Raw genomic sequence first — 26,588 nt, 5'->3', positions numbered from 1 at the left:
ATTAGAAATTTTTATTTTACATGCATGCCATGGGCGATAAGGTCACTTTCAAAAAATCATAAAACATTTTATGGGGAAAAATACGGGATGCGGTGTCTACCCACTTGTTAACCCCGTCCTTATGTGCAAGGTCGTGAGGCGCCAGAGTCAAAAAGGCGCCGAACGCTACCAATCAAAAATGCTCCAAATAGGGAGAGGGAAGGGCGATTTCCAACTAAAAAATAAAATTAAACTTTTCATTATTTTTTATAAAAGTAGCGGTGAAATTATACTGCTCATTGAAACAAGCAATTATCCTTGCTGTCTATCTATAAGGAAATGTTATTGCCTCCTTGTGTCTACATATGCTATTCAAAAGCTCAATCTTTTACACTGAAAACACATGATGCTAATTAATGCATACATTAGAATTTTTGTTCATATGTTGAGCCATGAATTTTATTTCGGTATGTCAATAATTTCACAAAGTTGAGCATACGGAGCAGTGCAAGAAATTTGCTATTCCCCATTTTGGTTCTTGCGATGAATACGTTATATTATAACTCGTGCAATATGTCTTTTTGTGATTTTTAACTATTGTTCATGGTAATTCCACTGCATCATCTTACCATCCATTTAACAATACGGCAAGCACATTTGCATGTTATTTACTTGTGCGTAAAATACATACATTGTAGACAATAATTTAGATTAACTTTTTAGTTCCGAAAAGTAACGACTTGACCCTAATTACTCGGTTCTTCCATCCCCATTTTTTCCACTATTTGTGTATTAAATTGAAGAAAGAGCTTTGGAGAAGATGTTTGTTTTAGATATTAAATTCAATGCCTTTTTAACGATTTCGTATTCCCGAACTATTCGTTCTATCGGCAAATTTTACCGGAATGCTTAACTCAATGTTTTTCAAAAATATTTACAATTGAAGGGGGGGAAAACGCGTCTTCGGAAAAACAAAGTGATTTAATAAGGAAAAAAAATGATGTTGGGGTAAAACTTTTATTTCTTTAAAAAAACTTCGAGTTGAAAATTCTCAATACTTTTAGCTAATTGATCAGCTACTCCCCTCCCCCCCAACCCGTCCTACTTTTCGTTTCTTTTTTTCTTATATTATTTTTCTTTTTTCTAGTTCACTCGAAAATAAGAAAGTTTCCGAAATGCTACTCGTCCGAATTCCCCCCCCCCCCCCCACCCACAAAAGCATTACGGAGCATCTCAAATTTCGTTTCCAGATCTTCAATTTCGCGAAAGCTCTTCAATTCGAAACAACATCGCTTAAAACTACATTCGAAAATCACTTAAAATTGCGTTTTTAGAGCTTCAATTTTGAAAGATTGGCGGCTGTAATGTTACCAAATATGGTCAATCACGTTTTTAAGACTTCAATTTCAGAAAATATTCGGGGAAGGTCCTCCGATTATTTAAAAATTAGGTTCTCCGAAAAATTAGGTTTTTAAGCGTTTCCGACCATGCATTGCTGTGTGATTTTCCATCGCCTAGGTGTACTCTATCTGCCCTGAAAGTCTGTAAACGCTGTACTGATACACCCTTTATATTATGAATTCTTTTTTTTTTTAGTTGTAAGAATTAAATGAAAACAAATACTTTTCTTGTGTAACCTTCGTTTCTTTGGCAGTTTTTATAAGATCATATTCAGTTAACACTGCATATTTTAGCTATTTAAAATAATATTGCTGTCATTTATGGACTAAAACTAAGGCAGAATTAATTTCTAATATAATTTACATCTAAAAGGCTATTTTTTACATTAAATTTTTTGTAGTAGTCAGGGTTGCCAACCTCGGAGAAACAATTTCAGGAGCACCTGTGGGGCGATTTTGAGGAGCATTTTGAAATTTTGTAGAGCAGCTCTGTATTTTGCAAAAAATTCAATAAAAAAATTAAAACCACTTATCTAAACTTGTTTTTGAGCTTTGATAATCATTTAAGCACTAGTACAAAAATAAAAAACAGCTTTAAACACTATGTCATGCTTGAAAACGCTCGGCCAGGAAATGCGGAGCAAAATAACTTTTTGCGGAGCTGCAGAGTTTCGCTATTTTTGCGGAGCAACTCCGCAAGATGCGCAGCAGTTGCCAACCCTGAGTAGTTTACGAGGCGTGACACGGAAAATACAGAATATAAACAGACACAAGAAAAAAAGTGATTACTCGACGTATAATACGAACTTTGCCAAATCAAATACACAAAAAGCTCACTTATCTCATTTATCTGCTGCGAGCCTGTGCTTGTTGCGAGCAAAGATAATAATATGCAGGGATGTCCCGGACTTAAATTTTTGGGAGGGGGAAAATTCTCAATCTATCGAATGAAGCTCCGAATTTTACAGAATGGTAAAATATGAGCCTGCAGACACCTACATCTAATGAGAAGAGACATTAGGCATCATTAAAAGTATAAATAAAAGCATGAAAAACAACCCGATTGATGACAATACTGCAATACCGATCAAATTTTCGCAATCGTCAGATAAAACTTGCCAAATAAGAAATTTTTGGGTGGTCACAGCGACCTCCTGTAACTCCTTTTCGGCTCGTCCCTGATAATGTGTTTGGGTTTTTCTACTTTTATTTGGTATTAAAAGTAGATTGGTGACTAATTATGGGCATGCTACACTGCAAAAAAAAAAAAAAAAAAAAAACTGTTGTTTTTACAGTATTATACTGGCAGCTCACATTCCAAAGAAAAACTGCAAAATTTACAATTCTAAACTGTAAAATTTGCAGTAATATACTGTTTTATAACCGACTTTTACTGTGAAATGTACAGCGATAAACTGCAAAATTAGCAGTAATATACTGTCTTTTAATGGAATTGCCCTGTAAAATTAACAAGGATTAACTGTAAAATTAGCAGTAATATACTGTTTTTTAATGGAAGTGCCCTGTAAAACTTACGGTATCAAACTATAAAATTAGCAGCAATATACTGTTTTAGGAATGACTTGACCTGTAAATTTAACAGAGATAATATGTAAAATTAACAGTAATATACTGTTTTTTAACGGAATTGCCCTGCAAAATTAACAGTATCAAACTGTAAAGTTAGCAGTATTATGCTGCGAAATCAGCTGAATTGCGCCATAAAATCAGCAGTAGTATACGGTTTTATAAATGATTTGTAGAGTAAAATTAACAGCAGTAAACCATAAATTAGATAGTAATCAATTTTTATGCAAAAGGGTTTTTTCACCCTATCGTTTTCTCTTTTCATAGCCGAAATCATATTTCATAGCCTGCTTTTACAGCTGAAGACCAATATAGAAAAGTAAAGCAATTGATTCTGTATGTACGTTGTAGAAATCAGTCTACATACGAAATCTGTTCCTTTTCTAAAGTTTTTCAACAAAAAATGTTTTAGGATATGAAAAGCGACAAGTAAAGAAATATAAAAGCCTTTTACATAAAAATAGTTAACTGCTGCTAAATATGTTTTATTGATATTAATTTCATTGTACACAAAATAAATCAATGCTCTATCTCTATATTTTATTAACACCTGTTATAGAAGAAAAAGTGGCGCATTTTCGTTTCTACAAAAAACTTTTAGCTCTATTGCAAACTTAAAAATTTACAAATAGAAGGAAATTGCAAAATATGGTCTGAAGCTTTATTTTAAGAACAGTTATAGCCTTTTCAAAAAACACAACTTTTTGACCCATGAAGGTAGTAAAAATAAGGTTTTTATATATAACTGAAAATACTACATAGTATCTTCACTAAAAGTACTTTTTTTCACTTTCAGCATTATTGAGTTGCCAAAATGTGCAGCATAACGTGGGAAATGTTTTGCAGTATGCAATCTATTATACCTTTAAGTTTATTTTAACTTTATGCATGCAATTCTGTGCATTTATTTTCCTTTTCTGGTGAAACAGATTATCTTCACGGTGTTTTTCTTTTTTTAATATTATAATTTGCACTTGGACTTACTTTATTTGAGAAATACTACTGACAAACTAATTTTATTTCACACTATATGTGCAGTATTCAGCATTTAGACTGCACAGAATGGTTTTTATTGTATACTGATTATTATAGATTAGATAATACTTTTTCTTATTGATCTTTTAAAGTTTTCATAAATTGAAAACAATAAATATGTGACAGTTCAAGTTTCCAGAGCTATTAAACAGAAACAATTTTTCACCCGGTATAATAAAATCTGTCAGGTTTATGAGTACTAGTATTGAAAGTTAAAAATTAGTTTTACTACTCCAAAAATTATATAACTTTATATTATGTTATACTGTTTTCATGAGAAAAAAGGAAACATTCACACCATTAAAAATTGCCAAATTGTTTTATTTCGTATACATTACCTATAAATATAGATTAGTAATTTTTACAGTGAAATTGCAGAAATTCATTTAAAATCGAATACTAATTTTTTCAAGGTCAAAATTTTTACATCACAACCTTGATTCTTCTTTGTGACATCGTTGCCGACTTAAGTGCCATCATTATGTCTTATAATAGGAAAGCATCTGTCAAAATAAAAATTGTTAGAATCTCATAAACCTTTTGAACACGAAGAAACATACATTGAAAAAAATCAAATTACGTAGGCATAAAAATACGCCCTAAAATGATTAAAATTATGACTCTGAATGATCTGAAATTAAGGTTGCCTTGGGAATTGCTTTTATTTCGAAACCGCTTAACATATACCTAAATTGTAATTGAACTGTTGATTTCAGGAACCAATTAAGTGCTAAATATGTTGTCACAAGGAGAAAAAAAAACTGTTTGGCAGCAATTTGCAATCTACGCATTTGTAACGGTGGTTATTAATGTTTAATTAAAGTAGACCTAATCTGGATACTTTACATAAGAACTCAAAAAATGAAAAAGAAAGAAAATAATATCTTACATTTTATCTTCCATGTAAAGAAATGCACTTATACTGGTTCCTGAAATACAATTTAAAAGAAAAATCCTTGTAATTTTCGGTATTTTTGAAGGATTTTGTAATTTATATAAAACTGTTGATTAAGAATAATGTTTATTTGTTTCGATCGGATAACTGAAGTGATCGGGAGAATAACTCCTTCTATAAATCAAGAGAAAAAAAAAAAAAAAAAAAAACAGCGGAAAGTTGTCCAAAATGGGAAAGCTAGCATCTTGGCCTAAGGAAAAAAAAATGTTTGAAAGATGATAAAACTTGAAACTAGTTTCTTCTTAGAATAGGCTTCAGATTATCGTATTGCAATATATTTACTTCAAAACAATAATTAGGATGAGGAAGAGATTTTTTTTTTTTAGAAAATGGAGCAATGTCGACGTTTAAGACAACCAATTCGGAAATATTGGGGTATTCATTTAAAACAATGAATACCGTATCTAGACTCTTTTACCCCGCCCCCCTCCCGAGGTTTTTTTGTAACCGATATTCCTTTCCAACACTTGTTAAATAGCTCGAGCTATGTTCAACGGATACCAGCTTCATTTTCTTTTTCTTTGACAGCTCCCCATTATTAGAAATATTTAGAACTCTGTCTGTACTTAATGTGAAATATTTTACTTTAATTTTTTTTCTTATATTTTATTCCACAATGTTAAAATTTCATTTTTTGGAGTTTTTTTCTTAAGTACTAAGGAATCACATAAAAGAATCATTTGAGTTGAAATAAAATAATACCGTAAGAACATTCTATATTATATATGTCTTAATATTTAAGCGTAATTTAAGATGCTTCATTTATATTCTATGTCTTTCAAAATGGGGAGCCCCCCCCCCCTCCCCCTTCGTTTTGAACAGCTATCGATTTCCCCATTTAAGCCACCAGCGACTTTTTTTTTAAGTGGCACTTCTTTTGAAAGGTTTTACACAAATTATCTTTAAGTTTTTCAGAATTTACCTGAAATCTGGAAGAAAATTCTTTATTCCCAAAATCAAGATGGCTTAGTTAAAGTCAGTTCAGTAAAAAACTAAAATTGGTCAGAAAAGTTGAAAGTTTTTAACAAAAGATTAAATCGTCAAACATGTTAAAAAAAATGGATTAAATCTGGTAGTGCCAGCTCTAATCATTAATTGTAAGTCCATATTTGGCCCGCCGTCCTTGTTGTAAACAATACTACCCTTCTTGAAAATGCTTGCCAGAAGACCGCACCACTTTTACTGTAGTTTTAAACATGCTCACATTTGCAAAATAACTGCTTTTTATTTACATTACAATAAAAATAATCTATAATTTTGTTTGATAAGTCAAGTCTGAATATGCGAAGAAAGTTTCATACGCTTTAATACATCGTACTTTAAACTTTAATCTTTATCGGTTTTCTCTTTATGAAGTTGGCTTTAAATTTTGTTCCTTTAATTTTTACAAAAATACGTACAATAAATAATAAAGTACTCAGCATTCTCTTTCGGTTCCTTCAATTTTAATAACATGTAAAAACAAAGAATCAATGTTCTAAAATTTACTGAAAAATTAAAAAAATAATAATAATACTGAAAGAAATGTACGTCTAATTTAGCTCTAGCAACAGAAATTTCTATATTCCGGTGATTCTTGAAGTGTAAATATTCAACTACTCGCAAAAATTAATATTCAATTACAAATTTAAAAAACTCAAGACTTAAATGAATTGTATGACCGATCACATTTTAATCAAAACGAAATAAAATTTAGTTTATATTGTTCCAATACATAGTTCTTGATTGTAAGTTCTTGATTGTAATGATACATAGAACCTGACAACGGGCCACAAAAATCAGCTTCAGGGAACCAATATGGCACGCAGGCCGTAGGAGAGGGTTCAGTGCCTAAGAACGCTCTAAAACTCAAAAGCATTTGTGATTACAAATTACATCCGATACAAAAATAGAAACACAAAAATATAAATGAAAAGAGATACTTATAAACTTCCGTTGCCGGCATTCATGTCACTAAGTGAACCATTGCAACGTCGTTCAGACAAGAGGCTTCTTTGAAATTCGAAGTGGAACACAACTGCGAACTGCCACGAACCCATTATTTTATTCAATTCTGGTCACAAGTTACGTAGTTCTTTACATTTGCATACCACTAAACTCAAAGAAATAATATTGCATTAGTGAATAAATTTAAATGAAGTGAATTCAGGCGGCTAGAATGAAATTTATAGTTTAAATTTTTTCGAAATATCTAACGCAACCATATCACCGGGCACAAATTCAAAATTAAATCAACTACATTGTTTTTTCCTCCGTGGAGGGACAGGAACAAAATATTCGCTAGTATATTCCCCCCTTCTTGGTACGCCAGCACACGGAAAAAAGGAAATACTTTAAGACATGAATAAAAATATATTACAGGCCATCCGTTTGTGTGCACAAATTATAACTTAAACATAATGGAATAATTGAAACATTTCCAAAAAAAAAAAAAAAAAAAAACACTAGAAAAATATGTCATTGCAATTCAAGCTTTACGTAAATTTTCCCTTGAGAAAAGTTTTGTAAAACAATCAGCTAAATTATTTTTAGTTTCAACAAATTTTATTCCAAATTTGTTTTCATCAATCAAATTCCTAAGGAAATGGTACCCCACATCAATCTGCTTAGTTCTGCAATTTTCTATTGCAGAACTAGAAAAATCGATCGCAAATAGATTGTCACAGTACTAAGTACTATCAATCTAAAATTCTTAACTCTTTTCGTAGCCAATTAATTCATTTAAAATTCTTTTGATCCGCATAACTTCCTTAGATTTTCCACTGAATGAAATATACTCCGCTTCCATCGTTGACAGTGCTACGCATTTTTGTTTGAATTTAAACCATACTATTCGTATCCTATCCAAAAACACTACAAGCCCCCCCCCCCCCCCCCCCGCCATTGAAATCCGTGATTCGAGGCGTAATCTGAATCAGAATGACAATAATTTATTCAATTTACAGACAAAATTTAGATTTTAGGGATAGACAAACCTTTCAGGTTGTCTCACAAATCTCCCCTTTTAAATCCCCATATAAATACGGATTCCAATCATCTACTTGGAAATGGACCCAATGTAGTTTATACACAAAAATTGAAAAGAAAGCCTCAATCAAAGGAAATTACTGGAGAGAACACTTGCGAAAAGTATCCCCCTCCCCCCATACCTGGTGGTTACCTAAAATTACCAGTCTTGCTTTAAAGCGCATTATTCCATTCTGCTCATCTGTTTTTAAATCAAAACCCTCATCTATATCCTTTTTTCTTTCTAAAATTTTCAGTCAGTTTAACCAATTCGTAAACGTTTCTTTCTCAGATCACCTGAATTTCTTGAGCCATTGCGTTTTCAAACTTTGTTTCAAATTCGAAGAAATTACATCTTCAGAAATGTTAGCTTCTAGCTTATTTGAATTATCCCCCCTATCTTCATCGGAATCCGATACTTTTGTTGAATTATCATCACAAGTGAAATCAAAATATATTGGGTCATATTTAATGTTATTTTCAGAACAATAAACCTCGGCTTCGTGATTCGGACTTTAGAACCGTCGTCGTGTCAATAGAATAATACATAACCCTGAATTCTCTACTTTGCCTTGGTATTTATTTAACCCTATTAATTCTCAACATGCTCGATTTTATTATTTTCAGGATAATCTTCTCCTACTTCAGATTTACTCAGTAGTGAAATAAAACTGTGTCCCTCTGTTTCCCGTTAATTTTTTACGCCCCCAGAATTTATTTTCATCTAATTAATCATTCAGCGTTTCTGTTATTTCGCGATTTTCGGGATCCCAAATTCTATAACCTTTCGTATAAAACGCATATCCTACCATGACTCCCTGTTTAGCTCTCATATCCAATTTGTTTATTTTCTGTTTTGGAAGTCCAATGTACGAAATACAGCCAAAAAACACGGGAGTGTTTAATAGATGGTTTTCTTCCCCCAAATAGCTCAAAAAAGGTTTTTGTTTTTCCTTTTAAAACCGCTCTAGTCCGTACACTGTTAAAACTACAGGTTGCGTTTGGCACCTGTCAGGGGTGAAACGCTTGTTCACCAGCGACACCCGATAGAGAGCCGAAATTGCACCCTTAGCAAGGGTGAAAAACTGGCTCCCTTCACCCAACGTGCACCGTAGGTGAAAAGATGGTACCCTAGGTGAGAAAAATGGCACCTTTATTGCTTCCTATAGGGATTCCCCCCCCCCCCCCCGTGTTGTGTGCGTTTTTGAATATAATTGTGTTTTATTTATTTTGATTTATATATACGAAGGCATTTGATCACATTTCAACTTTCGAACATAGTTTACAAGTGTTCATGACTTTAATTTGTCTGTTCGTGCACTAACTTTCTTATATTCACACTTGAATTGCTCAGTAATTAATATGTTGTTGACAATTTTTACTATAATCCGTACCGAAAATGAACAGGGAAGGTATTTATCAATCATTTGCCGGAACAACCAGAAATATTAGGTAACATTAGATTAGAATCATAGGAAAATAAAAGCGTTTCATAAACGTTTAAAATTTTAATCGAGCGTAACTTATCAATACTTATTATAAGATTCGATATTTGAGTATCCTTATGCGTACAAGATAAATACTAATTTAAAAGCCCTTCTTTCAATGTCAAGTTTTCCGTCAGATTAAAAATAAAAACGAGCTTCATGCAATAACGCCTGAGAAAGATACGTTAACCAAAACACAATGTGAAACTCATGAGTCAAACGCTAAGTGAGAGATTTCTTTTCACGCAGTTTTTTTTTTTCCTCCGCCTTTGCTGCTCTGTTCGTTTCCACTACGTAATTTCATTGAGAAGAAATAGACATTGGTATATAGGCTGTTTATGTCGATGCATTTTTATTCCGGAATTAGCAATTCAATTATCAGCTGATTTAAACGTTTTTATTTTTAATGTTGTTGTTCAAGATAGTACTGATAGATAGTTTTAGGTAACAGTTTTGCAGGATATAAATAACAAGACATTAAATGTTTAATAAGGTAAACGGAACAATAAGAGTTGTCAACATACTTTAAACACTTTAAATATGTTCGAAAGTTCTGAGAGCTACAATATGATCAAATGCCTTTACTTACGCGAGATTTCGAAGATTAATCCACGAAATTTTCAGTTTTGTACTTCATTCAATGTGAAAGTAAATTTCGTTGCAACTTCCTTCGTTCGCCATTCAAACTGGAGTTGTCGTTGGACGATAAGTCAGAGCGCATGCGCAAGGAGTCGCTCTCCTATTGAATGGTCTTTTATCACTTTTGTTGACGTCGTTCACCCACTGAGGAACCAAAAGCACCTTAACGACACTTCCTAGCCTCTGTTTCACCCAGAGGCACCGTTTTTTCACCATTGGGTGAAATTCTTTACCCCTGTGGAACTCCTGGTTTTAACAGTGTAAGTAGTGGTAGCATATAGCTGCTTCTGCTCAAAACTGCTGAGGCAAACCCGATTCATTTAAAAGTGTCCTAATTCCATTTATTAATGTTGAGTTATAGTGTTCTATGACGCTACTTTGTTAACTGAAGGATTTGTTGGTTTTTTTCAATTCTTATGCTTTGGTAGCTAAGGTAAATTTCAAAGCGGAAGTTCAGAAATTCCTTTCCGTTATCGGATCTTTCCCGCAAATCTCTCTGTTCTCTTTTGAAACCTGACAAAGTATTCAAAAACCTCACTTTTCTTTTTTAAGAAACAAACCGAAGGCTTTCTTGAAAAATCGTCTATTATTGTGAAAATAATCCCTCCAGCCTTAAAGCACTCAACTGCTAAGGAACCCATCGCATTTAAATGCAAAAGATCTTACCCGGCTTTGGCTTGAACCTCCGTTACAAGTTGAAACGAAATTCTCCAATTTTTCCACTTTACACGGATAACAATTTAACATACTTTTACTTTTTATATGCAGTGAAAGACAGTGAAGTCCAGAATCACACTTTTCAGTATTTCTTTCTTTTTCTTTCTTTCGGTGCTTAATTGCACAAGGTTTATTTTGATGAGGACTACAATCTGAGTGCTTTGCCTCCCTTACGCATGATATATTTTATTACACATATAAACAACACATGAAGTAATTTACATCACAAAGAAGGGAAAGTACAACCAGAACGAGGGTGGGAGTCGAACCCACCGCCTCAAGTCTGTCAATGTCAAGCAGTCACTCAGACCGCTCGGCCACTGATGTCCCTTTTCAGTATTTATAATGTAGTTTTTGTCATCATCATAAACACGTTGATGCCAATCTTTAAAACCCAAGGGTTCTAAAAGTTAAAATGTAAGGAAACTGACGAGTTCAAGGTTACCAGAGTTTCAAATTCTACTGTAGTTCACTAGCATCTACTTTTCTAAATGAGCATGTCCTTTAAGGCGAATAAAATATGACAAACAATGCATAATAATGTAAATATTCTACTTTAAATTAAAAAACTAATTTTGACGAGAACGAAACACTACCAGATAAGAAATGATTAGCTGAAAATTTTAAAATATAGCCAGGCACGGCCTGAACTTAAATATGTTGGGAAGGCGTATAATCTCAATTTGTCAACTGGAACTTACATATTTGCCGATTAATAAAATACTGGTGCATGTGCACATTAAGTACGCACAATAATAAGTACAATATCTAATGGAATTTGGACATTCGAGAATTCAAAAATTGCAACATTACAGTTATATCCCCAAATTTGCCGAATCGCCAGACAAAATTTTCCCAATGTGGAAATTTTGAGGAGGTCATACAGACTTCCCTTGACCTCCCATCGAGTGCCTTTGAATATAGTTTCTAAAATTATTTTTATGTTCACAAGTTCCAATGGTACTAGTGCATTTTTCCTGAAGTAAAACTTTAATTTCCTGCTGACGGAAATATAAAACTTTTAAAACACAAGGGTTTTGTGATTGTGTCTGAAAATGCTTATTTTTATTAGGGTTTTTTTTTTTTTTTTTTTTTTTTTTTGGAGTGTTTCATTGATTATTTTTTTAATTACTAGTATTTTAGTTTTGATCGATAAGTATGAAGCTGGCTCCAGATTTTAGAGAACTTTAAGTCGTTTAGACATCAGACTGTTATATTTCAAGAGTGGCAAATTCTTCAACAAAAAATATCAGTAAACGTGATACTGTTTGCATGTCTCTCAGTCACGTTGTTATTTTATACATAGGAATTTAAATTTTAAGTACTGACATCCTATATAATACAAAATATAGTCGTAAACAAAGTCTAATGTTGTAATAACTTTAAATACGATCAAGAAAGGAATTGATTTCTTTTAAAAACAAATTTGAGGTTCAGAAAATGTTTAAAAACTATCATACGTGCGGTAAAATGTTCAGAATCACAACAACTACTCGGATTTTCGCTATAAAGCAATCGGTACAATTTAGCAACTAAAAGAAATTGCAAAGTCAACATCAACGAATGCTGGGATACGAATTGCGATTTCAAAATAAAAACTTATTTTACATACATTCTCGATGATAAAGAAAAGTACATTTTGAGGAAAAGGGAATGAGTAATATAACTAGCACTTGCCTTTAACTTGGATTACATCTGAGCAGTCCTGCCTCAGCACTCCCGAAAAATAACTAACATGGCTATCTCGATACCTTAAATTCATTTTCTCTTCCCGTATGAAAAGAAAACCTTTTGCGCATCGTTTTGCGCAATCTAAATCATTTTTACAGTTTTTTTCTGTTATTTAGCACAGCAGTATTAAACTGTAGGAAAAAACAGTATATTACTGTAAAAACAACAATTTTTTTTGCAGTGTAGAGGGTATTTTTTGAATTTGATACAAATGTTGCAGTCATACTGCCGTGCTAAGAAAAAAGTCGTATCTACACTTTTTGTCAAAATTGAGTTATTTTCACGCCATGGTTCCTTTATAACATGTTTTACGTGAATGGAAGTTATTTTTAAAAAAATTCTAAAAAAGTGGAATCTGATTCAAACACATGGAGGCATAAAACCAGTTTATCAGCTTGAGCTCAGCTGCAGATACGACTTTTGCGCTTAGCACGGCAGCCTAATTCATGGAAAAAACTAATTTAACTAAAATTAAAAACTTAGTAATGAAACTTTTATAGTTGTGATATTTTCGTTAATTTTTAGTTATGATTTATGTATATTTTTCAAATGAATTGGAATACAGTTGTTTGATCAGTTTAACTGAGACCATATCTGAGTTATGGTTCCGCTGGCTTTCTTATGGTAGTACTAAAAAATAGTAATGGTCATTCTAGCTAAATTCAATTATTTTTAGGAAATATACACAAAAAAAAAAGAAGTACTTAACAAATATAAAGCACTTATATTTTTCTTAGAATGCAGCCAAATTTAAAGCATCTTCACTTACAAATTCGAGCATCATTATAATTAAAATATGGAAAACTGACGAATCATTTCTGAAAGGTTCGTCTGAGCAGCAAAAACAAAAATCAATCTATATATGTAAAACAAAGAATATATATATATATATATATATATATATATTAGGATGGTCCTTATTTATATGGGAAAAAATTTTTTTTTGGAATTCAACTAGTGACGCCCCCTAGTTTTGTGACACTATAATAAAAAGTAATCGGTGCAAAATTTGAACTCGATCGGTCAATAATAACACGTGCCCCTAGGACGTTGAACTTGAACACTTTTGATATTTTTCCCACAAATCTTCCAGTTTTTACTTCAGATCCCGTACATCGTTTCTCCTATGTTTTCAAAACATTTTTACAGCGAGGTAGCGCTTAAAAATAATCTTTTTAATTACTTCATATCGTCTAAAGATTTTACTTTGAATAAGAATGAAATATTGCATTAGAAACTTTACCTTAATCGTACACTTTTCTCAATGTATCTCAATCGTGCGCATTTTTTTTTCCGATAGACTTGGAGTGTCTGTAAAATACTAAATTGCTTTTGTGATTCATATTTGGTAACTTGATTGTGAAATTCTTCGATTAATTGTGCTTCTCTTTCAGTTGTATCATTCACAACTTTCAGCATTTTATCGATATCTCTTCAATTTAAATAGCTTCCTTCATTTTGCCATGAATCAGGATCAAATAGGAAAACATCTTTTGGTGTTTGTAACTTATCAAACAGTTTTATTGACTTGTAATTGATTCTATAAAGAGAAAGATCTTTACTAAGAAAGTATTCCAAATCATCTACTGTTGAAATTTTTTATAAAGTCATCAGACACGTCTTCCTATTCATATCCAGCAAATATTTTTTTGAAGTAGTCTTTTCCTATCTTCAAAGTTAATTCCTTCATCCAATACGGACAAAGCTACTAGTTCATCCCCTAAGTACCACAAGTGATTTATGAACTTCTCAGTCACTGCTTCTGCTGCATGTTTGTCATCATTTTGTACGCTGCAGGTTTTTTAGACACTAGACTTTATATTACTTTAAAAGGCCTAGAATGGGTTGCTGCGAAAAACTATATCTTCATACAACATTTAACTATAAAACAGCATTTACGGGCAATTTCTTCATGTAAGGTCAATTTAAATTGTCTCCTAAATATATAAATATTCAAACAATAAATTCCTTTTGCCACCCATCTGGTTCACAGATAAGCTCCAGGTTGCCAAAAACATATACCTGTAGGAGGGAGGACTTCACCAAGAAATATTATTACACGTTATGAGAATTCTCTGTAGTATTTCTTAATTCCACTTTCTATGAACAATAATATGTCATCAAATTATTCTTTTAGAATTTAAGTGGTATGTGTAATTTTTGAATTTTGAAGCGCTTAAATAATGGAATATCGAATCTAGAACTAAGAAAGGCAAGAACTTCTTTAAAGACACTCTGCACTACGATTTCAAGTGCATGATGATAGCAATACAAATGCAATATATCACCGTTCAGCTTTTGCTCTAAAAAATTAAATGCACAATTTATACGGCCGGTATTGTAAGCCGCTGTATAAAACACTACAGCTTGAACAGTTAGCAATAAAGAGCAATCATCTAAGATATCAAATACAACTGAAGAAATATCTCAGAAATTCTGAGTAGCTGTTCAACATTGGAACCTGATGCTATCATGGTTAGCCTATCGGCGTTTTTTTTCCAGTTTGGATGTAGCTTTGTATCCCAGGGAATAACTAAAAAATCTAAATTTAAATTCATGAAATCTGATTTTACCTCTCGAAGATTTTCTCTTGCTCTCTTAAGGGATGTACGATTGATCATAAGGTTATTTGGATTTAAATTTACTGCATCTACATAGGCTGTTAATAAATGAGCAGCATCTTTGTCCCTAATATGGCATTTGTCTAACATTGATGAAATGCGAGCAGATGTCAATAGTTGTCAAGTTTTTGCGTTGTGGTAGACCAGATGTAGAAAGACCAGATGTAGAAAAAAGGTTCAACAGGTTAGGATAGATACCCATTTCGGTTTCTAAATCTTGTGAATTGCAAGAGGAATTTGATGATACTAAAGGACTATATACTGAAATAGAAGACAGTTTAAAGTATAGATTTTTACATTATTCCGATCTGGAATTTTTTTAAATTTATATGATTATTATTTTAATAGATATGGAAAATAGAGTTTATTTTTATGGTAGGGTAATCGAAGAATTTTCAAAATTTAAATTATAAGAATGCATAAACATTTAAGTATATAACTAAAGAACAGCGAATTAAAATACAGTTGTCATTACTTATATTTATAGCATGGAAACCCAGTGACCCTTTTGCCACAACTATTACATACACAGAAAATTTTCTAAATCAACACCCCCAAAGCCTGGGGGAAGCAATTTGTTGTTGTCAAAAATCATTCATTAATGGCCTTTAGAATCCCTTGTGTCCATCTTGGTGGAAAGAAATGTTCCCCTGCCGCTTTGTTTGAAACGAGCGCGAATAGCGGTATGCCTGTCCCAAGGCCATTGGTGTACATTTACTCTATGTAATATGTAAAATTTTACAGAATGAAAGTGAGAGAATGGTTGGTCGGGAAGTAGCAACATCTATTGAGGTTCAAAATTACTTTAAATATGAAACCTAGGAATATTTTTCCATAAAAATGAGAAAAACCGCAATTTTTTCTTCAAAACTCAAAAAAGGGAGCCCTAGGGGCACGTGTTAATATTCATGAATTGACTTAAAATTTTGCATGGATCATTTATTTGTATAATGGAACAAATTAAGGGGGCGTCGTGTAAAATATCTACAACTTCAAAAATAAGGACCACCCTAATATATATATATATATATATATATATATATATATATATATATATATATATATATATATATATATATATATATATATATATATATATATATATATATATATATATATATATATATATATATATATATATGTGTGTGTGTGTGTGTGTGTGTGTGTGTGTGTGTGTGTGTGTGTTTGTGTGTGTGTGTATGTGTGTGTATGTTCCCTATACAAATCCACAGCTTTCGTCGAATCTGGACCAAATTTGGCAGGGAGGTACTTGGGCACCTGAGAAGAAACGTAAGGGGGGAGGGGACAGTGGCGGATGGGGCCACATGAACCGGCCCTGGTATTTACAGGTTAACCGGCCCCTTAAGACTTGCTCCTTGAAGAGGAGACGCTCCCACCGTCCTTGATTTTTTTATTTATTTATTTATTTTTGTTCAGATGTAAAAGATAGAGCGGATACATCTTCTAGTTTTAGTAGGGTGTCACCATTAGAATTTGAGTGTTCAAATTAGGAGAACTGCGTTTACGAATGTGAAGAAAAAGAATCAATAATACGAACACCTGCTACCTGCATAGTAAAAATTAATATTCTTGCTGATGATGGGGGAGGGGGGATTCGGGGGCACTCCCCCGGAAAATTTTCAAAATTATAGCTTTAAAATCGCATTGTTAGACTTATTAAATGATCTTGGGCGATGTTTGCCGGAGGGAGCATTTGGAGAATTCCCCCAAAACTTTTTCAAAATCAGAGCTCTAAAACGTATGCGTAAGCAATGTTTACACTAGGAGGGAGAAGGGCGTTCAGGAATTCTTTCTGGGCAAAATTTCTCAATTGAAGTTCCCAAAGCGCCAATTGAGGTGACAATGGACGATCTTTGGGGGGAGGGCCATGTTTTTGAAATTGAAGTTCTTTAAAAAGTTTGTTACCTATAAATTGCCCCCCCCCCCCCTCCTAAAGTCAGTATCTGAAGGTCTTTTGTGCAATAACGATTAATGAGGAACTTTTTACGCGATATCGCGTGAAAAGAGAACGTATAATTTTGATGAACGTCTTTAAACCATCATTGACCATCATTAATGAGAGCAAAGATCTGGTGTCCCCCCCTTCCCTCCGGGATTTTTTTTTAATTAGTTGTCTTAAAAGCATTCTAGATGATCTTAGGTAATGTTTGGGAGAGAAGACGCTCGAAAGTGCTCTCCCGGAATTTTTTCGTAATTGAAATCTAAAGAAAGGGATTGTAGGTCTTCTTTGATAACGTAAAGGGGACCGACAATTCTTGGAAACTGAAGCTTAAAAAACGTTATTTCGTCGACTTTCAATGACGAGAGGGGGAAGAATTTTCGGGACATAATTTGCAATTGAATCCCATAAAACGAAATTTGAGAGGACCTTTAGTGATGCTGGCGAGCGTAGAGAACAACAAATTTTCCAAGTTAGCATTTAAAACACAGTTTTTGTCGATCTTTGGTTATGTTAGTGGGTGAAGCCGCTCGGGGACTTTCCTTCGGTAACTTTTCGAAATCGAAATTCTAAAACGCAGTTGTAGATGATATTCGCTGATGTCACCAAGGGTTCAGGGGCTCTTCTTAGAAATCTTTTTGGGATTGAAGCTCTAAAAAAGAAATTTCATACCATCTTTGGTGATACAAGGGGGAGGAGAGATTCGAACCTCTGAAAAATTTCTTAATTGTAGTCCTAAAAACGAAATTTTAGATGATCCTTAAAGATGGGGTGGAGGCGCTTCTGCAGGATTTGGGTGATCACTCTCCTGGAAGCTTTTCGAATCTGAAGTCCTAAATACGAATTGTAGACCATCTTTGATAACGATAGGCGATATGAGATGGGACTGGGTTCCGATTTAGAAACTTCTCCTGCACTCTTTCAAAATAAAAGTTTTAAATACGTTTCTAATCTATCTTGGAGGTGTAAAATGAATGGTAAGGCTAGAGGATGTTTCTCCCTGCCGCATTCTTTGCTAAGTCCCTATCTTTTTATTAAATTAGTGATACAAATGTTATGGAAAAACCTCCCCCCAGTATATCTTTTCCGAGATCATTTTAGTTCTTTGGTTTTTTCCTAGTACATTTTTCAATTTCACACCTGATGTTTGAATTTGTTTGAAATTAAAGAGTTTGGGATTCGTTAAAATGATTTTTTTAACATTTTGGACTGATGTTGTACTTTTCAGGGACACCAGGTCTTCTTCCAACTTTATTTTACTTTAAATATCCTCCAGCTAGAATATCTTAATAAAGTTTTATTTTACTTTCGTTTTGTACATTCAAACACTTAGTGTACATTACGTTACAATGTTTTAAATCTCCCTTACTACATTTTAACTTTTTCTCTATTTAAAACATGCTTCGGTGGCCCCTATGAAACTGCCATTATTATCTAGCTATTCATTCATTGTATTAAATTGAAACTTGTCATAGGTTTGTTATTACGTACTAAATACTTTTTTCGTTGTTTTTTTTTTTTTTTTTTAAATTTGTCAGAATGCCTCAAAAAATTCCAGCTGCCTTTAGTTATGTAAATTATAATAAAGAACCGTGGATGTTCCTAAATAATATTCAAAGGTTTAATTGTTTAATATTCAAGGGTTGCATTTTCTTTCAAAATTTTGTTGAGAAAATATTTTTTCTTACGGGAATTCAACTTGGTATTTTGTTACTTCTATTTATTTTTTTTAAATACTGAAAAGGTTTCAATTTTTTTTTTAACTTTGTTCATCCCTAAATTAAAATTGGCAACCACGGTTCTACCCCTTACCTGGAGGCGGCCCTGCCTTTACGTGTTCATTGTCCCCTACAGACTATTATTACAGGCAGCTGTTAGGGCCTTAGAAGGTCCTGGACAGTTATGCAACAAAGTTATCTTATCGGCAGACCAATGAATTTACAGACACACAGTAAAGCATCTTATTGTTCACAGAATAAGTTTGCAGAGTTCTTTTTCTTTTTTTTTTTAAATTTTACAACCATTACTTTTTTTGCAGCAATTTTCTTATTAGTCGTTTAGAAATATACCGGGTTATAATAATATTTTCAGAGATATTTATTTATCAATTTTTTTAAGGAAGAAAAAAAGAAAAGAAAAAAAAATCTTTTTTTTTTTTTTTTTGTACTATTCAATTGAAAGATTTAATGCGGCCCACCGGGCATTTGCCTGGCTGCCCGCCGGTCCCATCCGCCACTAGGGGGGGGGTATCGAAGGTCAAAAAAAAAAAAAAAAAAAAAAACGAACCGTTCAAATTTTAATTTTATGACCCAAAAATGGCATTAAATGGCTCTTGTCTACACGAAATAGTTCTTCAATCGGTTCGATTTGAGTCTCATGAGAAAGCCCGCGAAAAATACATTTTTAGAAGAATTTTTTTCCCTCCGGAAATGAAACAATCAAGGCCGTAAAATTACCAGAAGAAAAGTTGTAAGCAGTTTTAAGTACGGGAAAAATCAATTTTTAATCGAAAATTTATCGTCTGCTGGTAGCTCCATTTTAATTAGCGTGAAAAAAAAATTATTAAGAAGAAAAAAATCTGTGGCCATTTTTTTTTTCTCGAGCGTGAACAAATGAAACTTTTGCCTTTGCTTTGAGGGTTTTACTGTGTTCGGGGGATTTTAAATTTTTTCCCCTTTTGGTTATTTTTCCACAATCTGTCGGGAAATTTTACAGATTTTTTTTTTTTTTCCTTTAAGTGTGATTGTTCAATACGCGTCACTTGCCATAAATTTTATATTTTCGAACAGTACTATTCTGCTGCTGCATTGTTTGTTTATTGTCTGCCCAATTTATATTTATGTTTTATCACCTGTTCTAAATCATAATGTTGAGTAAGAGTGGTCAGAAATTTAATTATGGCTACATGTTTAGCAGTATACTTGACAACATAATGCTTGACAGTGATATAGTGTTTTGAAAAATTGCATGAAGGCATAGTGGCCTCGAAAATATTTTTTCAGATATTTTCATAATAGTGATTAATTTTTAAAAGAATAAAAAACGGACAAAACATTTTCTACTAGAATTTATTTAAAGCTCTGGTAGCAGATGAAATGCTAAGATTTTTTTTTCTTAGAATTACAATCTTGTACTTATTCAATTGATATATAAATCACATTTAAGCTCAGTTTTACTTAATCCAATTTACCTTAAAAAAGTACTGTTTCGTGAAACTAGTATTTAACTGATATCTGCCATATAAATAACGACTAAATGACTTTAGAGAAAGGATATATGTTAAGACTAACCTATGACCACTTTACCTCATCTTACTTAAGTTGTTTAGAAATATTACATAAAATGAATCCAACTTAAGGCAGACGTGTTCTTTAGACATCTGGGAAAATGCCTGCACAACCAATCTGATAAAAATTCTAATGAACAAAATTTTATAAAGAAGTTTTAAAAGAAACGTTCAGGTTTTGAAATGTTTCATAACCAAACAAAAATATTTTTTTTTTTTTACAAAATGAAGTATTGCCAGAACTAAAATTTGTAGTTCAAAACTTAATTCCTTATTGTTAAAATTTACAATAAAAAAATACCCTCATTCTTTCATTTATTTCAAATATATAACCTCGTATTTGATCTATGACCACTTTACCCCATCGACCACTTTACCCCACCAAACTCTACAAAAGAAACACAAAAAATAGTTTATGCCTTAATAATTTATGCGTGCCAAAACCTGCACGCAAGAGATCGAACTATTAGGTGTGTTCAAATGAAAAGGTGCCAAGCGTCACAACAACGTAACCGTTAACATATTTGCGTATGTCGCTAAGGTAATAGGAGAATGTAGCGAGACATCTAAGGATGCGATTGGAGTATCCCAACGTGTATCAAAGCATGGGTGGACGCTCGCGGGCGCAGGAAAGATCATATGCTCTTACAAAGAGCGCCATCCAATTGACCGTCCTTTTCGACGCACGAGGTCCGCTACTTGTTGAATTTCTTGAGCACTGGAGAATCATTAACTCCGATGTGTATTGTGAAACACTCCAAAGCCGACGCAGGTTCATCAAGAACAGAAGACCAAGGCCGCTCACGAAGAGTGGTTCTGCTCCGTGATGACGCGCGTCCACACGTCTCCAGGGTCACTCAGGCGGCACTGGCCAAACTCAAATGGGAGCAGCTTGACCATCCGTCCTACTGCCCGGACATGTCGCCCTGTGATTTGCATGTGTTTGATCTTTAAAAGCATTTGAAAGGGAGGCACTTGAACTTGGACAACGAACTCTAGGACACTGTGAAGGACTAGTTCTCGTCACAGCCAAGGAAATCATGGGAACAAGGAATCCTTCACTTAGTTAATCAGTGGGATTGTGGTGCTCAGGACTATGGTGCATACTGTGAATAAAGTCTTCATTTAGACCCGTAGTCAGGGGCGGATCTAGAGGGGGGCCATGGGGGCCATGGCCCCTCCCAAAGCCTTGTGATTGTAGGAATTTTTTTAAGGGAAAAAAGAAAAATATATTATGAGAAGATATCAAAATTTAACACATGTATTTTACTGAAAAGAAGTATAGGCCTTAATTGGGAGATAAATTATATCCCTATCCTCAAAACAAAACTTTTATTTCCAAAAATTTTCTCCATCTTTTACATCATTTCTTGATTCCAACTACAGACACTTGGACGATCTCTAAATGCTGCGGTTCTCAGAGTATACCTATTGTTCACAAGACCAAAGAGAGCCTAAATTTTCGTTTTTATGCCTTTAATTTCAAAACTAGGAAGAGAATCCCCTTTTCCCACGCCCTTTCACAAATGCCTTGATATATAGCAAAAAATTGCATTTTAAGTCTTTTATTTGGAAAAAATGTCAACGGAAACTAGCTTATCCAGTCCTTATCACTCAACTTGCTTAAAAGCAACTCAAATGATTTTTTTTTTTTTTTGACTTCAATTACAAATGAATTTTTATAGGACCTCCTCCCTCCCTAGTTTATATCGTGATGACAGCTTTAAAAGGAGGTTTTTTGGAGGAGCTCTCGAATCTTCCATCCTTTTCTAAACTATGTATAAATATAGTTAAAAATCGAATTTTCAGAGCCTCAAAGGCAAAATATTTCCAGGAAGGAAGGATTCTAAGCACCTTCACACTTCCTCTAATGTAAGCAAACATTACCTAAAGGTGCATTTTTAGGCTGGACATCTGAAGAGCTAGAAAAGCACCCCTCCTCTTCTAACTTCTCAATGTATAATGACAGAATATTTTGGTTTCTAAGCTTTATTTTCAAAAAGTGTTTTGGGGCCAGCGCCCGAAACCTGACCTCTCTCCGTATATCATCAAAAATAGATAAAATGCGTTTTTAGTTTCCTAATTTTCAAAAATTACTCGGAAATGTAAATTTTGAAACATTTTCGAGGGAGATTCCTAAATCCACCCCCTCACCTAATGTCTCGATACCTCGAAAATTGAGTTTTTAAAACTTCATTTTAATAAAATTTCTGGGGAGTTATCAGGGCCCAATTTCCCAATAGGCAGAGTAGGCAGCTGCCTAGAGCGGCATATTTGCTATTATAAAACACATTTTTTGAATTAAATTGTTATTCTTGAAAGTAAAATATTAGCATTCTTTCATTTTCCACAGAGACAAGTTTTTCTTGTAATTTAATAATGATTACTTTCACACATCTTATGAAAGTCAAATGTTTTTCAATCATGGTATTTGCCAAATCGGCAGCAAAATTTGCCGAATAAAACTTTTTTTGGGACATCACTGTGATCATCTCATCGGCGCGCCTCAGAATGTGAAACGCCATCATTTCTTCATAAGTTTGACAGTTTGGGGAACACTTTTTTAGGTTTTTTTTTGAGTAAAGGATATTTTACTTCTTTTTTTGGGGGGGGAGGGGCGGCAGATTTCAAATTTGTCTAGAGGCATGGAGCTAAATTCGGCCCTGGGGAGTTTGTTCAAAAATTTCGGATGGCCCCTCCCAAAACGATCGGTTGGATCCGCCACTGCCCGTAGTATCGTTTGGTACCTTTTCATTTGAACACCCCTTATATTTGAGTATATAAAAGGACTTTGAAGCGATTAAAAGAAGTTTATAGCACATTATTAATAGTACCACCGACAAGCCTGAATTCATAAAAAATATTTTCAAGTTCAGGAACTTTGTGCACTAAAATGAGTTCCAGGCTTAGTGACAATTCAATGGATGCATTACGTTTTTGACTATTCTTGATTTGTTTGTCTTATAACATTTGTCCCTTCATTTTATATTTGTAAACAAAAAATTATCATAATTAATGCACATTTTGTATAAAATGTTTCAGTATGACAACGAAACAAGAACGTTTTTAATTCTTTTTTGAGAAATTTCCAATACCGGTATGATAAAAAAAACTGATATTTCGGTGTCACGTTTTAAAGAATATCGAAAACCGGTATTACATTTTGGGTCCGGTTTTGTAATCACTACTGGCGTTGGCGACCACCCGTCGACTGGAGTCGTAACTTCTTGGACCGGACGTATTTGTAGAAACACAATTCTGATTGTTGGCGAACTATTCACTTTCTTTCCTTTCCCTCCTCGTAACAATACTGAGGTTGAAATGAAAATCATAGAATGCACGCCACGGATTATAATGGTCGACCAATGATGCTTCAATAATGTCGTTAGGGTTAATGAAAATTGAAATGTTAATAGCTGACATAGACTTCAAAAAAAAAAAAAAAACTAAAGTTGTTTGTAAAGCGTAGCAAGAAGGAAAAACGATTTCTTTCCAAATGTTAAAAATTTAATTACAGTGTATAAGTAAAGAAATGGTGTTTTTTTTGACCGGTCACAGGAAAGCAACAAAGCAAGACAGAAATGTAAAATCTTCAAAAAAAAAAAAAATCTCCTAATTTCATACACGTTTAGTGCAGTTCCATTTGGCCATCACTTTTCACCCTCTAAACGGTATTAAAGTTCTCCCTACAGGACGTCTGGGGTAACATAGTGAATAACGTCTATGACTCTGTTTTAAATGGTTCACGTCGTAGATACATGTAAAAATCAAAGAGCGTCGGATCCGGGGATCACGGGGACCGTGGCTTGACGCAACTCCTGCCTATCCACACCGCTAGGGGAATGTTATATCCGAAATCTAACGAACAATGTTAGCGTAGTGTGGAGGAGCGCGTCATGTTGAAAGATGACACCTCCTGAAAACACATTGAACCTTCGTCTGTACCGTTCACATCTCGACTGGCGTGGGCGTGTGCTGATCCGCTCCTGTGCAGTTCGTGGTACTGCGTAGGTCTTCGCCTGCATGCGCACACGCTTACCCATCATACTACAGAAACTTAGAGAGTTTTTCTGTTATTTGGTGAAGATTTCACATTTCCATCTTGTTTTGTTACTTTCCCGTGATTGTCAAAAGTGCACCATTACTTTACGGACACATTGTATGTTTAGAAATGAAGGCCAACGAAAATGAATAGGTGGACAGTATGCAGTCCACGGATTGAACCGCACTTCGTTAAATGATGGTTTTAGTGTAAATAACATTATGCTTGTCTTTGATTGTAATCCTATTCATTTATTTCATCTTTTTAGTACATGAGCGTGGCTTGGAATAAAATGCCTTACATAGTGTATCAAGGTCGAGCAAAGAAGTCTCCAGAAAAAGTATCCGGCGAAACAGATGTCGAAAAAATAGGTAGCAAAGATGCTGACGATACTAAACGGAAGCATGATGCAGATTCAAAAGAAAAAGAAAAGAACAAAAAAGGATCTGAAAAAGTGGAAACTGCGAAGGAAGAACCGGAAGAATCTGAAGAGCAAACTGAAGCTCAAATTATACAAGAGGAAGAAGAAACAGATGAGTTTAATTTGCCTGTATCCCTGGCTGTAATTTTACTGATAACTTACATGATGCTTGGAGCCTTTATATTTACCCTGTGGGAAGATTGGACGTTTTTCGAATCATTTTATTTTGTGTTTGTTTCTATGAGCACTATTGGATTCGGCGACTATGTACCAGACCATCCTATGTATATGATGGCAACGTTTATTTACCTGTTATTCGGACTTGCTTTAACTTCTATGTGCATAAATGTTGTTCAAGAGAAGCTCTCTGCCATATTTCAAATGGCAAAAATGCGAATTGGTACAACAGTAGGACTCGATGCGAATATTTTAATGGAAGATGATGTAATGTCCGATAAGTCTGACACCCCAGATAGTAAAAGAAGAGGCAGTAGCTTGAAATCACGTAGGGGATCTAAAGCTCCACCAGCAATGAGTCAAGATAAAGATGAAGATGAATACAAACCATCTGACTCTCCGCACTCAAAAGAAAATGGCGTAAAAGACGAACCAATAATGAGCACAGATATTTAAATGCACTAAATATGAAATTCAGATTTATTCCTACATGCTTATCTAAGTTCGCTATACAAAGTGCTTTATTTTATGTTTTCTGACTGTGATATTTCTTGTGATCAAAAATAGTAGCAAAATGTTCGCACTGCATACCTGTAAAAATCCTTCACTTATGTTAATTTCATGCCAAAACATTTCATTTTTTCTGAACTGGATTTATTAATCATGGAGTGTTTTGTTTGTGTTGAGTACATAGTATTAAAGCTTTTATCATCCCTAATTTTAATTTAACAGATATATTGTTTTGTTTAAATTTCGTATGAGCACGAGTTAGAATATCATTAAGCCACTTGAAGATCTGTGATAGGCTCTGAAAAAGCGAAATCATTTTTATAATAATGTTTCGGAACATTTTTCCATTATTTTGTTTGTTTTGTACGTGCTTTCATTTCCTTCAACAAATCTTACTTTATGTAAGGCAAGTTCATGAATTTCCTTTATTGGGTTTTTATTTTCTAAATTCATTTGTAAACTGTTTCGAATAAGAAAATTTACATTTTTCATTTACTTTTCAGAAAAAGTCTTGTAATACACATGTATATTTCTATCATTGTAAAAAAGATCCTTATGTATTGAATATTGAATTTTTCAAATGTGTCATGTCTTTATCTTTAATGGAAATCATTGAAAAGTAAGTATACATACAAGTAATATTACTAGCATAAACAAGGGTTGACGCGTGAATGTGAAAGTTTGAAAATAAAATATCGCTGCATCAAGTAATTTTTCTTCACTAAGTATTAATTTTTTTAAGCAAAACGCAAAAATAAAATTAACTGCATTAATTGATAACGCAATAACGATTAACGTTTTATCTACATTAAATTTACATTGCATTTTTTGGCTTGTGAGATATTTATTGAACAAATTAACTGTTCATAATTATAGTAATGTGATTAACTGTACCACGTTTAGTAGTTATTTTGCAAGTATGTACTTGTTTAAACATAGATTGAATCTTCAACATCTCTCAACAGCAATTTTAAGCCTGTTGCCTCTTTTATCCAGAAATGTTGGCAAGGTTTGTCCAGGCCCGAACACTTCGAG

General features: G+C 33.5%; 1 protein-coding gene across 1 annotated transcript in view; it reads left to right on the top strand.

Moving 5' to 3' along the window:
* Window positions 1-26,241, top strand: part of LOC129218084 (TWiK family of potassium channels protein 7-like) — a 160,554-nt gene extending 134,313 nt beyond the window's left edge. The window contains exon 4 of the mRNA XM_054852281.1: window positions 24,714-26,241. Within this exon, the coding sequence (XP_054708256.1) occupies window positions 24,714-25,499 (786 nt within the window). The 3' untranslated portion in view covers window positions 25,500-26,241. The remainder of the gene's footprint in view (window positions 1-24,713) is intronic.
* Window positions 26,242-26,588: the final 347 nt, after the last annotated feature.

The sequence above is a fragment of the Uloborus diversus genome, chromosome 3 (assembly GCF_026930045.1).
Source record: "Uloborus diversus isolate 005 chromosome 3, Udiv.v.3.1, whole genome shotgun sequence".
Taxonomy (NCBI): Eukaryota; Metazoa; Arthropoda; class Arachnida; order Araneae; family Uloboridae; genus Uloborus; species Uloborus diversus.
The sequence above is the reverse complement of the archived record's forward strand: the minus strand, read 5'-3'. Positions and strand labels throughout refer to the sequence as shown.